The sequence below is a fragment of the Amblyomma americanum genome, chromosome 7, assembly GCF_052857255.1.
Source record: "Amblyomma americanum isolate KBUSLIRL-KWMA chromosome 7, ASM5285725v1, whole genome shotgun sequence".
NCBI classification, from domain to species: Eukaryota; Metazoa; Arthropoda; class Arachnida; order Ixodida; family Ixodidae; genus Amblyomma; species Amblyomma americanum.
Genome location: NC_135503.1, coordinates 181,420,751 through 181,433,072, shown reverse-complemented (window position 1 = coordinate 181,433,072; position 12,322 = coordinate 181,420,751). Strand labels below are relative to the sequence as shown.

At 47.0% G+C, this 12,322-nt stretch overlaps 1 protein-coding gene across 2 annotated transcripts in view; it reads left to right on the top strand.

The window, feature by feature from the left end:
• The window catches only part of LOC144096778 (protein 5NUC-like), a 414,953-nt gene that overhangs the window by 160,125 nt on the left and 242,506 nt on the right, over positions 1-12,322 (top strand). Inside the window, exon 2 of one of the 2 annotated variants that reach the window (XM_077629662.1) lies at positions 7,813-7,950. The exons of the other annotated variant lie outside the window; for it this stretch is intronic. Within the exon in view, the coding sequence (XP_077485788.1) occupies positions 7,813-7,950 (138 nt within the window). The remainder of the gene's footprint in view (positions 1-7,812; positions 7,951-12,322) is intronic. 2 annotated transcript variants of the gene reach the window in all.

Here is a 12,322-nt window from a genome sequence, read left to right as displayed (position 1 = left end):
ATGGCATAGTCTAGATTAGAGGTAACCTTGTATTTCTCCGTAGTGGCCCTTTAAGAGGACCAATATTTGATCCACATACGCCTTAAAAATCAGGAAGAATGCCCCTATTCATCGTAAAAAAAAGTATTGGAAAAAGTGCTGGTACACGCTAGTCCACTCTTAGTAAGAACAGTCGACTGCGTGGCCTTTCCGCCAATAGTTGGCTCTTCACGGCTGTGCCTTGAAGCAAAGTGGCGCAGCTGGAACTGCCATTTCGATGCGCAGCTGCGATGGACGCTCTCCGGTCGCACACTCGGGTATTCACGCTAGGAGTGACCGACCTTGTAGAGCTTGCCTTAGCCTAATTTACTTGCGAGTACAGATCGGGAGTTACTAATTTTTTCTGTAACGGCATTTGCTAGCTTCGATGATTTCGAAGCACTTCTGTCGCTACCTTTAATAGCCCTCATTACTGGTGTGCTTCATACCAATTCGTTTCACTTGCCGTTGCTTGTGAAGTGGATCGTGCCCTTGCAGTCCACGGATTGTTTATCGTTGGTGTTTTAAATGCGGTGGCGTACGAGGGCCGTGATGGCGTCTGTGTGAAGCCAGCAGTGTGGTGCTCAGGACGTCTCTCTCCATCTGCCACTTGTCAACCCTCTCGCCACTTCTACGGAAGAGGAAGAACTTGGACCAGGGATGACGCAGGAGAAAATGTATCTGACTAAAGCAGGGCTGCGTGGAAGAGCAAAAAAGGCAAAAAAGGGCAACACATGAGTGCTGCGCAAGATGGCAAGAGGTATCACACGAGAGCCGAGATGCTTGGATGTTTACATAAGCTTACATCTCCACTTCCTATATACGCTAGTATTACGGTCGACGTGACAAAGAGATACAACATATTGTCACAGGCGGTGACAAAAAGCGGGTGCGGAAAGAAGACGCCGAGAGTATTCCAAGGCAAGCTTTTCATTGGGCGCCTTAAAAAAGTTAGGAGGGCACAGGAGCTGCTTCAGTGGAGAAATGCGAAAGTGTTGCGTTTGTTGCTGCTGCTGCGTGTGACTGCTACCCGCTTCGGCAATTTGCGGTTACGACATACTGCGACCCTCCGTTACATCCGGTCTTTTTCGTTATATCATATTTTTTTTTTTGGGGGGGGGGGGAGGACATGCTACAACACGAAGAACCGTTGCGTCTAAATTTTAATACGGAAATAGCTTTTTGAGGAAAAGAAAGGGCGCAGTAACTCTCACATCTCGCAATCTAGGTCGACTCCTCAACCGCGCCTTAAGAGAAAATGTGGTCTCAGAAAGCATGCAATTGAAGGTGCTTATGTCATTCGTCCGAACCTCTTTCACAAGCTAGCCTTCAAATTGACTACAACATGCAAGCAATATGCAAAGAGTAATGGTATGACACTATCCTAATGCTGCACGACGAACGGTTGCTGAAAATTTTGGTGAATGTATCCGGGAGAACTGCCACCACATTGAGGTCAACCAATGATGCCATTGCTGGGATTTCGTCTGCGCCTGGGATATGTATTACTGAAACCCGCTTCGGCGGACGCGGTTTTGCGCCGCGCCTGTTTCCGTCCTTCCTCCTCTCAGCCCGTGGCAGCGATTGTGACTCAGCTCGGGAGTAATGTCATCATTTCCTAAATTTTGCAAGCCATCCTCTCACGTGAATTTAATGTGATGTCGCCACATTACACGTGACTTTCAATTCTGCGTCATCTTCTCAGATGACGAAGTGGCGTCACAACTCTTACACGTGACTTCGATTTTTAGGTCACCTTTTCACGTGACTTTTATTTTTTTCATATTTTGTAATTAGCTCTTATTGCCTTTATTAATCAACATTAACTAATTAATGATGTGAGGTCGTCATGCTTTACCATTACCTATTACATACTCTACTCAATTACATTATACTCATACACAATCACTCGTCTGTGCGACGTCATCGTGGGGACACATTTCGCGGACAAGTTTTGCCGACATGACCTTGGCACTGAGCTATATAATGCTTTCGCATTAATAATAAATTCGTTTCAGCAGAGCATTTAACTTTTCGCCCGAAGGTGAAAGTTCCTGTTACGAACTATAACACCCGATCTTAATCGACCGAGAGCTCTCGTGTTTTGTCAGCGTTGGAAAAAAAACAGGGGTAAGGCAGCAGTTCTGAAGCGATAAAGAAAGGAACCTGAAATACTAAACGCAACGAAGTGACTTAAGCCGCCTATTTAACGTGTATATGACATCTGTAGTGAATAATAAAGGTTAGACACGGAAAGCGAAATAATATAGACGCTATCATTCCTTAGTACGCGCAATGGCCAACCTCCGTGAGGCCACCTCTCTCTGAAAACATGCCTGCGGATTAGTTCGGATCAGTCCAGTTATGCAAGCGAAAGCTTCGTTATGCGTCTTTATGCTGTGCTGCTAAGCCAAGTTAGACTCAACCACGTCGTCCATCGCCGAAGCCGAAGTCGTGGTAGAGGAAGAAGCAGGAGCGGCTGCCTACTCATTCGGCATCCTTCAACCCCCGTTGAGGCAGTCGACGCTCCCGTTCTTGGTCGGTCTCAGCCGCTGAGTGATTCATTTCGTTGTGGGCGCAAGTCAGCCTAATACAGTGTTTCGTTTGGAAGCAGTTTTCGCTCTCTATTCCTGCAGGCCGTACTGCCGTCACCACTACGTGACAATATTTAGTCGCTGGAGTGATCCTTTTGGAGGATTGCCCTCGCTTCGTCTGTTCTTCCGTCTTCTCTCCATGAAAGGCTACGCGTTTGTGCAGCAACAATCGGAGCAAACAGGAATCGCTCTCCTGGCCGTACATCGCCCGTCTTAATGTGCTCTCATGGTGAGTGGGCCTCCCAGTTTGCCGTCAAATTCAAGATCTCCACCGTAGACAGTGCAATATGCACGAAAGCCTAGGCGGCGTCAACAAAGGCCTCCTCTTTAAACGCATCCCTGTTTAGGCCTTGGTGCTCGTCGTCGTCTTTGTTTTTATGCGCGACCTGTTGTCGTGGATCAGGAATATCGAAAACATCCGTCTTCACCTCTAACGGATATCGATCTGGTTGGTTGATTTAATCGTTGATTGATTGATTAATTAAAGTTGTATTGACGAGGTTCATCGCTGGAGCGCCTGTGGGTGGGACCTCAGTCCTGGGCTCCGGGGGATTCTGCCGATATTCTGCCAATGACCCTGATTGGCGTCCATGCGTGCGCTAGTCATCTTCACCTCCCGCTGGTCCTGAGCCGCTTTACGCGTGTTTAAACGGTGGTATTTTTATGGACGTGTCAGTGTGAAATGTGTTAGGGTTGGGTTGTCGCTGCCCCATGGACATTTCTCTTGGTATAGAGTTCCCTGTCGGCGATGTGAGTGGTGTAGGTTCGAGGAGTTGTGTTTAAACTGGTAACTTTATAGAAAAAGTCCAAGTGCATCAAAATTGCGTCAGGAATGACCGCTTTGAAGCTGATGCCTTGGCTAGGCGCAGCGAAACAGCAGAGCACTCAATTGATTTGGTACGAAGCATCTCTCATCGAAAAGGGGAAAACATATCATCAAGCCCTCTTTTATTTTCATTTCATATGGACAACACAAAGCGTGCTCTCAAGAGAACTTGTGGAAATCTTCCATAAATCTACAATTGCTCAATTCGCGATATCAATAGTTCATAAGCCGTCGTCATTCCACCTAGCGCTCTGTACGACTAATGGATCCGTACGGGCTCAGAAAGCTTGTGTGTTCTATTGTCAAATTTTGCCTAGTGTATGTTTTCTATTTTAGCTATGTTCGCTTCTTGACACACGGTATTCTGTCGAATACTTCATTATAAAGCAAAATCAGGGCAGCAACTTCCTTCGACATCGCTTTTCTGGCGTCATCATCAATTCACTATGCTGCCAGCTAGGTTATCACTCTAATACGAGCGTCTGTATGGCGCCTCTGCTTTGAGCACTCATGAAATGCAGATTCGGCACTTCCCTGCCTTAATCAGCAATACAGTGACGTTCTGCAGCCCTTCCATGTAGAATAGATTCGCCACGCCCGGCTGACATCGAATTTATGCAAGTGGTGCTTCTTGCGCGCACAAAAAAAAAAAAAACACTTCCGGTCTAATAAGTATAAAATAACATTACTGGACATTAATTGTTTTTAAAGAAAATTTACCGTTCCGCAAAAATATCGCCAAATCACGCATCGGTACTAGCCTGTCTGAATCTTAAAATGCTGTTAAAATCTTAAAATGTGCTGTTAAGTGACTGCTTAATTGAGGTCTTCTAAAAGCAGGGCAATTTTCTTTGGCTCTGACAGCCATGATATGCCAAATATTTGTTCTTTAATGAATTTTGACTTTGGTGCCAACAACACGTAAGAATGAATTGTTAGGCGTCAATTTTAATGCACACATATATTGGGCAAACGGATCCACTGAGCCGCATTCAAGTCATGATGACCCCTCGCTCACATGCTTTTTATCATCTGAAAACCTCACTTCCTGGAAATACTCAACTAGTCACACATTTTGTACGCAATCCAAATGATACAGTGTCTTTTGAATTCCTTCGCGGTGAACTAAATCTTCTGGTCTTTCCTAGCTATCACAACACAGGACATTTTTCAACTTGCGTTTCCAACTTTTCGCAATACGCGCGAAAAAAAAAATTGAATTTCACCACTTTTCACCCACTGAGAGTGTTGAGATATTTGATTTAACAGATGACTTTTTCCAGCACTTTTTCGCGCTTCGGATTGTAATTTATATTCTTCGGACACTTTTTAAAAATAATGGTTGCAAAAATAAGAAAAACCGTGTGCCTAAAACTGATAACGAACAAAATTACCTAACAAACACAGCTGCATCTTTTTCCGGCTGATATGCTGAAATACAAGGCCTTTTGAAAAAAAAAATGCTTTTCTAGGTAAAATGATTCTTCTAGAGCGATCATAATCGCGGCAGTAGCAGACATCATACTCGCTCTACGTGATAATAACCGGACTACGTCACCGATAGCTGTTAATTACCTTCATAATTGTGGCAGTGAAGTGTTTTGTAGGGCCGGTCAGTGAATTCGATAAGCATAATTACAGCTGAGAAAATGTATTTGGCTGCTGCGCTTCGGTGTTCAGAATTTCAGCTTCCAGACGCGGGCACCGGCCGCCCGGCGGCCACGGGTTGACGCCACTCGAAGCTCCCTGCAGCTGGCCTTTTTTTTTTTTCTTTCTCGAGCAATAGCAAGCGCCTTGCGGCGGTCACCACCCACTGCAAAGGCCTCGCTCGCATAAATGTGACTTGTAAACACCAGCGCCTACTGCGGCCGCGAGGCATGAAAAAAAATAGAAAGAAACAAAGAACTAATGCCTGGAAACCCGAGGCATCAAATTCTTTTGGAGCGCGGGGCCATCGGCTGCTTGTTTCTTTCCACCATTTTAGTCGGCTGCAGCTCCAAGTGGCCATTTTCCGACGGCTGAGAAAGTGGGCTTGGTTGCTGCGTTGCTTGAACGCGAAAGGCGATCTCGCTTAGCGGCACGTTTGTACTATGCAGCACGAGCTGTCGCTTACTGCTTTTCAGAACCGGCGGGCGCGTACTGTGCTATCGTCGTTTAGCGGATAGACGAGAACTAGGTGTGGGAATCCTCATCAATCAGGATATAGCTGGCAACGTGGAGGTGCTCTATAGTGTTAACGAGAGTGTGGCAGCTATCGTAATTAGGCTCAATAGGAGGTAAAGGCTGAAAGTGGTGTAGGCCTTAGCGTCTACATCCAGCCATGGTGACCAGATCGTGGACAGCTTCTATGAAGGAGTGATGATATTCGTCACGCCTTCTTTTCTAAGATGAATATTTATTCATTAAAGGCAAGTAATATATAAACTGTACAGAAGGAGGTCCCACAGCTCAGGCTGTATCGGGACTTCCTGTAAATGAATATATAAATTTTGTACAATAATATGGGAAGAACAGCAAACGCAGTCAAAAGAAAACACCACCACCGAACGAAATACGGCAAGTGAAGAAATAAGAGCAAAGCGACTTGAAAATTTCATGCACTAGAATTAAATGCATAAAAGTTTTGTACAATTCAATAATGCTTACCAACACACATATGTAATAACTAGGGTGTGAAATATATGAACACACCAGTATACAAAGTGAAGAACTTGTTAGGTAACAAGGTGTTACAATAATGCGACACTATATACGGATAAAATTTGGTGTTTGAAACGAAACAGTGATGCATTGTTTCACGTGAGAAGGCAAGTTGCTCGAAAATTGGGAAGGTGCAGAAACATCTTCCTGTCGTTTGTCCTTATGAAAGTATTGGTGTGAATTGTCTAATCTATTATTCCTTAACAAATCTTGCTTTGTCCTGCGTTGGCACTTAGTATGTTAAACAAATAGAGCGCGTTTTCGACACAATGTAGTGGTGGTAGCGCATGTTGTGTGTGCTGCCTGGCTAGGTGTAAAAAAAAATTGCGTTCACAAACTATTACTTCCAGTTGAAGAAATATGCTTGTACAGAACTTCTGTCTCCGCTGAAGACAGTTAGCGGCCCTCCAATCTTCTCTTACTCTTCGATCGTGGCTGATAAACCCCCATTTCTGTTTCTTTTATAGGCGAAATTTCGACCAAATAAGTTCGTATTTCTTTAAGCAAGCGCGCCTATTTGCCACAGTATCGTCACCGCTTCGCAGCGTAAGGTGATGCATTCAAAACATGCCAGGGGCATGCAATGATGCCAAACGCATGAGCCGTTTTGTAGACATGGTTGAGGTCGGCACATGAAAGTAGTAAATAAATGCAGCCCGCACTTAGCTGCGCTGGAAGCGAAGCCGTACAGTGGAAGTGGCGAATAGCGATGGGCGAGAAATCACCCGCCCTCCTCACAAAGCCGCGACGACAGCGTTCGGATGAAATCAGCCTGGCTGATTTTCCGGAGCGACGCCTTCCTCGCCCCCGCTTTGTGAGTGGAATTCCGAAGAGCCGCGGTTTCACGTGTGCTGCACTAGAAAGAGCACCAAAACAGCGTCGTGAAGACGGGGCTGGGCTGGAAACAGCGCAGCTAGGGCTGTCATGCGGCGCTTGCTCTGTTTGGCATCGCGATGGAGGAGGAAGCAAAAAACAAGCATAATAAGGGCGCGCAATTATGTGATGGCATTAGTCCGGAGAGTGAGTAGTCTTAGTTTATTCTGGGTGTTTAGGAATACCCAGGAACGAGTTAGCATCATCATCATCGTAAGAGATCGAGAAAGAAAGCGAGATTGAGTAATATGTATCGGCAACGTAAAATAGTTGCGTGAACGCGCTGTAATGAATAACGAAGAAGGACATTAATGAAAACAAGAGGGATTGTTGCTCGAACTCATGCTCGACGTGAAGACCGCAGAAAGACCCGGACAGGCGAAGACGACACACCACCGCACTTCTTCATCCATCCACGCCTTTCTACGCGCTTTGGGTCTGACATAAGCGACCAACAGCACCACACCCGTACCTCATTCAGTTGTAGAGACCGTTGACAAAGTGATTTGTAAATCACTCTAAATTTTCGTTAATACGAAAATGAATTTTGATTCAATCCACGATACAGGTTTAAAAGAATTAACTACCGAAGGCTTTGCTTAAACGATATATGGGCTCAAGCCTTAAGCTAGTAGCAAAAAACAACGTATTGAGGATCCTGATTCATAAAGCCGCCATATAATTGGCGGCAATTATAGTATAAAAGAGTGCAGTGGAAGACAAAACATTTCTACCTTTCATTACAACGCTGCTAAGTTTGCAGGCAGATTGATGCAGCCGTGTCGCTCCCCATCTCTGCAGGCGCGGTCTCTTCGCGCGCAGCATCCAGCCTCCCTCCTGCTCAACGCCGGCGACAACTTCCAAGGCACGCCCTGGTACAGCGTCTTCAAGAGCCGCGTGGTCACCGAGGTCACCGAGCTCATGAAGTACGACGCCCTGGTGAGCCTGCATGGCCTCCTCCAGCTCGCGAGGGGGAGGAGCAACCCTCTGCGCCGTGGATTGCCAGCCTTCACTGGCAGCCCGGTGCAAACTAAAGCCCTTGATGATATGGAATTGTTCTGCCACGCTTCCAACTCTGCCGCCCCTGAGCGAGCTTCTCGTTGCCTCTTTCTTGCTTTTTCCGCGCGGAGCAGTTTCTCGCCCACCTTTCGGGACTGTGATTGGTTCTCCCTATCACTGTAAAAAAAAGTGTGTGAAATTACAGACGTTTTTGAGGAAATTTATTGTTGTCGCGCAGAAAAAATGTGTTACAGGAAAATGGCATTCCTCTGGGCCAATCGGTATGAATTAATCTTTGGGCCAGCGTGAACATCGGGAGGCATGCACCAACGTAGACAGCTCTGCGTTTTGTGTTTCGATGCGTCTGCCAGCGTTGGTGCATCCCAAAGTTCACGCTTTCCCAAGGATGGTTTGTTAGTAGAAATAACAAGAATATCATCAAGCAAAAAAAAAAGACGTTTTCTGTTTTTGACCGCCGTTGTCTTGTCACGTGCGTTTCTAGTAAGCAGTAAGCAACGAATAATGCGCCTGAAAACCCTAAAAACTTTCGCTTACTTTTTAAAGCCTAGAGTGCAGTAAACTAAAAAGTAGCGCAAAATTTTCCGCGCAACTACTACTCTGTGGTGCTGCTTTTGATGCTGAGCAGCACTTCGCAAGATGGCTGCCGAATAAAGAACGGTAGATTTCTTGCTGCGTTAATTGGTTCGCTTTATTTGGACAGGTGAGTGAAAAAAAAATTCACTGCCGCTTGATACAGACAGTATGTTTTTCTTCGTGCCACCTGAGGTGGTCTCTGAACTGTATTGTGGATGTTGCGTGCGATGGAGGTGGATTACTGTAGCGAAATGATAAGGCATGGGCACAGAGCTCGCATCTCACAAAATGTTGGGAAAGCCCGAGCCGTGTGTAACTTTCATCCTGCACCTTGTGGTTTGATGCTGCTCATGCTCCTTAAACTGTTCATGGTGAAGGTGCAGTGTTGACATGAAATTCAAAGGATCAGGACGAGAGCTGACGTGCGATTCCCTTGCCGCCGTGGACGCCACCGTAGCGGCAAGCGTCGTGTGTTTAGTTCCGTCGTGCCAGCTTCTAAATCGTGCCGCGGACCCCCACTACAACTACTGAGCCCTCAATTTTTCTCGCGTTCACGATTGTCCCTAAAGGCGTTCTGAAATCTTTGAAATATTTGCACCGTGTTTTAACGTGGTGTGTGCGTTAAAGTTGAGATCTGCCAGTGGCCGGGTTCTCGCTTGGGCATCGGCTCGCGCGATTGGCCGGCACGCTGGCTGTCGTCATGCAGCCGGCAAACCGGCCAATCGCGCGAGCCAAAACCAGTCTCGCGAGATTCCGGCCTCTGCTGATATCAGCTTGTCGTTCCAAATGCAGCGGCACCGCATCTTGCTCACGTCTGGCTACGGCTGAGCGGAGGCCGTTCGGCTCGCGCTATCCTCGAACTCTCGAGTGTTCAAACTCAATGTAAATACAAGGAGGGGGGTACTGCGCACAAAAAGACAAGGACAAGAAGATAACACAACAGGCGCAGACTCGCGACTAACTTTATTGACAACGCGACACTCCTTAAATAGTTTCAAACTGTCACATCACACACATGTGGAAACCAAAAACTTGTCTTCATTCTGATACAGTTTGATAGAAGGGTCACTTACGCAATCTTTATCCTTCTGTTTAATACAAAACGCCTCCGCCAACTCACGCGCCACCTGGTCATGGCTCCTCCTCAAAACTTTTGTATCTGTCAGCAAAGGCAGGCAAGGGTTATTGCGCGTAGCATCCGGGCATGCGCCACAATGCAGGGGTAAATTCGACCCTGTCCCTGATTTCATGGAACGCTGGTGTTCTCTTAAGCGCTCATTCAGACATCGGCCTGTCTGACCGATGTATACCCTGCCACAGGTGAGGGGAATCTGGTATACGACAGCCGTCTGGCACTTGACAAAACGAGTGGCATGACGCTTCTCGCAGTCCGCTTTCCTCTTACCCCCGGACATGACCTGAGGGCACAATGAGGCCAACTTGCATGGGGCGGTAGAAACTACCGGCACTCCGTAGCGTTTCGCCACGTTCTTCAAGTTGTGGGAAATTCTGTGGATATACGGTAGAACCACTGGCCTCATTTCCTTAGAACGGCCACTATCGCGGCACGTCCTATCTTTCAGTTTGCGCAGAAGCTTCTCTGCCACTGCAACAATGATTGAAGCAGGATGACGAAGGATGACGAAGGCTGGTTTTCCTGCTTCAATCATTGTTGCAGTGGCAGAGAAGCTTCTGCGCAAACTGAAAGATAGGACGTGCCGGGATAGTGGCCGTTCTAAGGAAATGAGGCCAGTGGTTCTACCGTATATCCACAGAATTTCCCACAACTTGAAGAACGTGGCGAAACGCTATGGAGTGCCGGTAGTTTTTACCGCCCCATGCAAGTTGGCCTCATTGTGCCCTCAGGTCATGTCCGGGGGGAAGAGGAAAGCGGACTGCGAGAAGCGTCATGCCACTCGTTTTGTCAGGTGCCAGACGGGTGTCGTATACCAGATTCCCCTCACCTGTGGCAGGGTATACATCGGTCAGACAGGCCGATGTCTGAATGAGCGCTTAAGAGAACACCAGCGTTCCATGAAATCAGGGACAGGGTCGAATTTACCCCTGCATTGTGGCGCATGCCCGGATGCTACGCGCAATAACCCTTGCCTGCCTTTGCTGACAGATACAAAAGTTTTGAGGGGGAGCCGTGACCAGGTGGCGCGTGAGTTGGCGGAGGCATTTTGTATCAAACAGAAGGATAAAGATTGCGTAAGTGACCCTTCTATCAAACTGTATCAGAATGAAGACAAGTTTTTGGTTTCCACATCTGTGTGATGTGACAGTTTGAAACTATTATCAGAATGAAACTGTATCAGAATGAAACTGTATCAGAATGAAGACAAGTTTTTGGTTTCCACATGTGTGTGATGTGACAGTTTGAAACTATTTAAGGAGTGTCGTGTTGTCAATTAAGTTAGTCGCGAGTCTGCGCCTGTTGTGTTATCTTCTTGTCCTTGTCTTTTTGTGCGCAGTACCCCCCTCCTTGTATTTACCATGATTGACCGACTAGCCCAACAACGTACGCTCTTCAAACTCAATGTACGCGAACTTCCGCGAGAAGACAAAGCTGCGGTCTGGGCGCTTGCCTAGCCACCGACAAGCAACGTCGACCCGGAGGCGGATAGTTCCAGTTCGCCGCTTTGCGGTTGCTGCGCGGCGGCGCTTCCCCGTGTACTGAGGTGGAGCATGTCTTCGCCTCAGGAGGCTCGGCGGCCTCGTCGCCGCCGCTGTATCGGCTTAAGCGTCAAATAGATTGGACACGGCTTTTTTCTTGTATGGCTGTGAAATATAATCTAAAAATTTAATGTTGAATGTCTTGTTTGCATTTTTCGCCGGCTAAAAAGAACTACCATTTGCATTGTATCACGTATTACGGACTGTTTAAGACGGTGAGAGGCATGTTATGTTGGGCACGGACCGTCGGTCACCCGTACGTGTACGTTCTCTTCGGAGGGTGGCGCAGAATTGCAAACGGCATAGGTGCTTGACAGCATGCTTAACTTACGAGCACATTGCGGGCGCAGGTTACTAGATTGCTTATTAAGGGCTAAGTTTAGGCTCAAGCGAATGCGCATCTCTGCTGACGTAGTCCATCGCGTCGCCAGTAGCCGACTCTTGCATGCAACCTGGCACGAGTTAGCGGTGGTGGCCGCGCGCAACCAGGCATAAAGACGTCGATCTGTGCCATGATAGTAGGTGCGCATCTTTGCAGCATCTCTGAAGCAGCAAATAGAGCGTGTAACTTAACTGCGCAGCGTATTCAGTGAAGAGCACGTAGCAAGCAGCATGGAGGGCATACTTTGGGCGTGAGTTTAGCCATGTGTTTGCAGCGATGTCCGCCGTAACTTTGAAATGAGAATCCACTGAGAACGTTTCAGGCATCATTAAACATTTTGTTTTTTCTTTCACTCAAGGATGAACCAACTAGCCCGATTTAACACTCAAAATCACTGTTCAGTGTTCGTTAGTCCAGTTATGAAGCGCATCGCATGCATGAAACACGTCTGTCGCGGATAACGTCGTCAATTCGATTTGATATATACAGCCGAGGAGAAATTTCTCAGGACCACGCGTTCCACAAATGAAGTCGATAGCTCTACTTTTAGCCGGCAGCTGGAGACCATACTTATGGAGATGAAAAGACAAAATTTTTATTTTCACCTCCACAAGTGGGGTCTCCAGCCGCCTGATAATAGCAGGGCTATAGACTTCATTT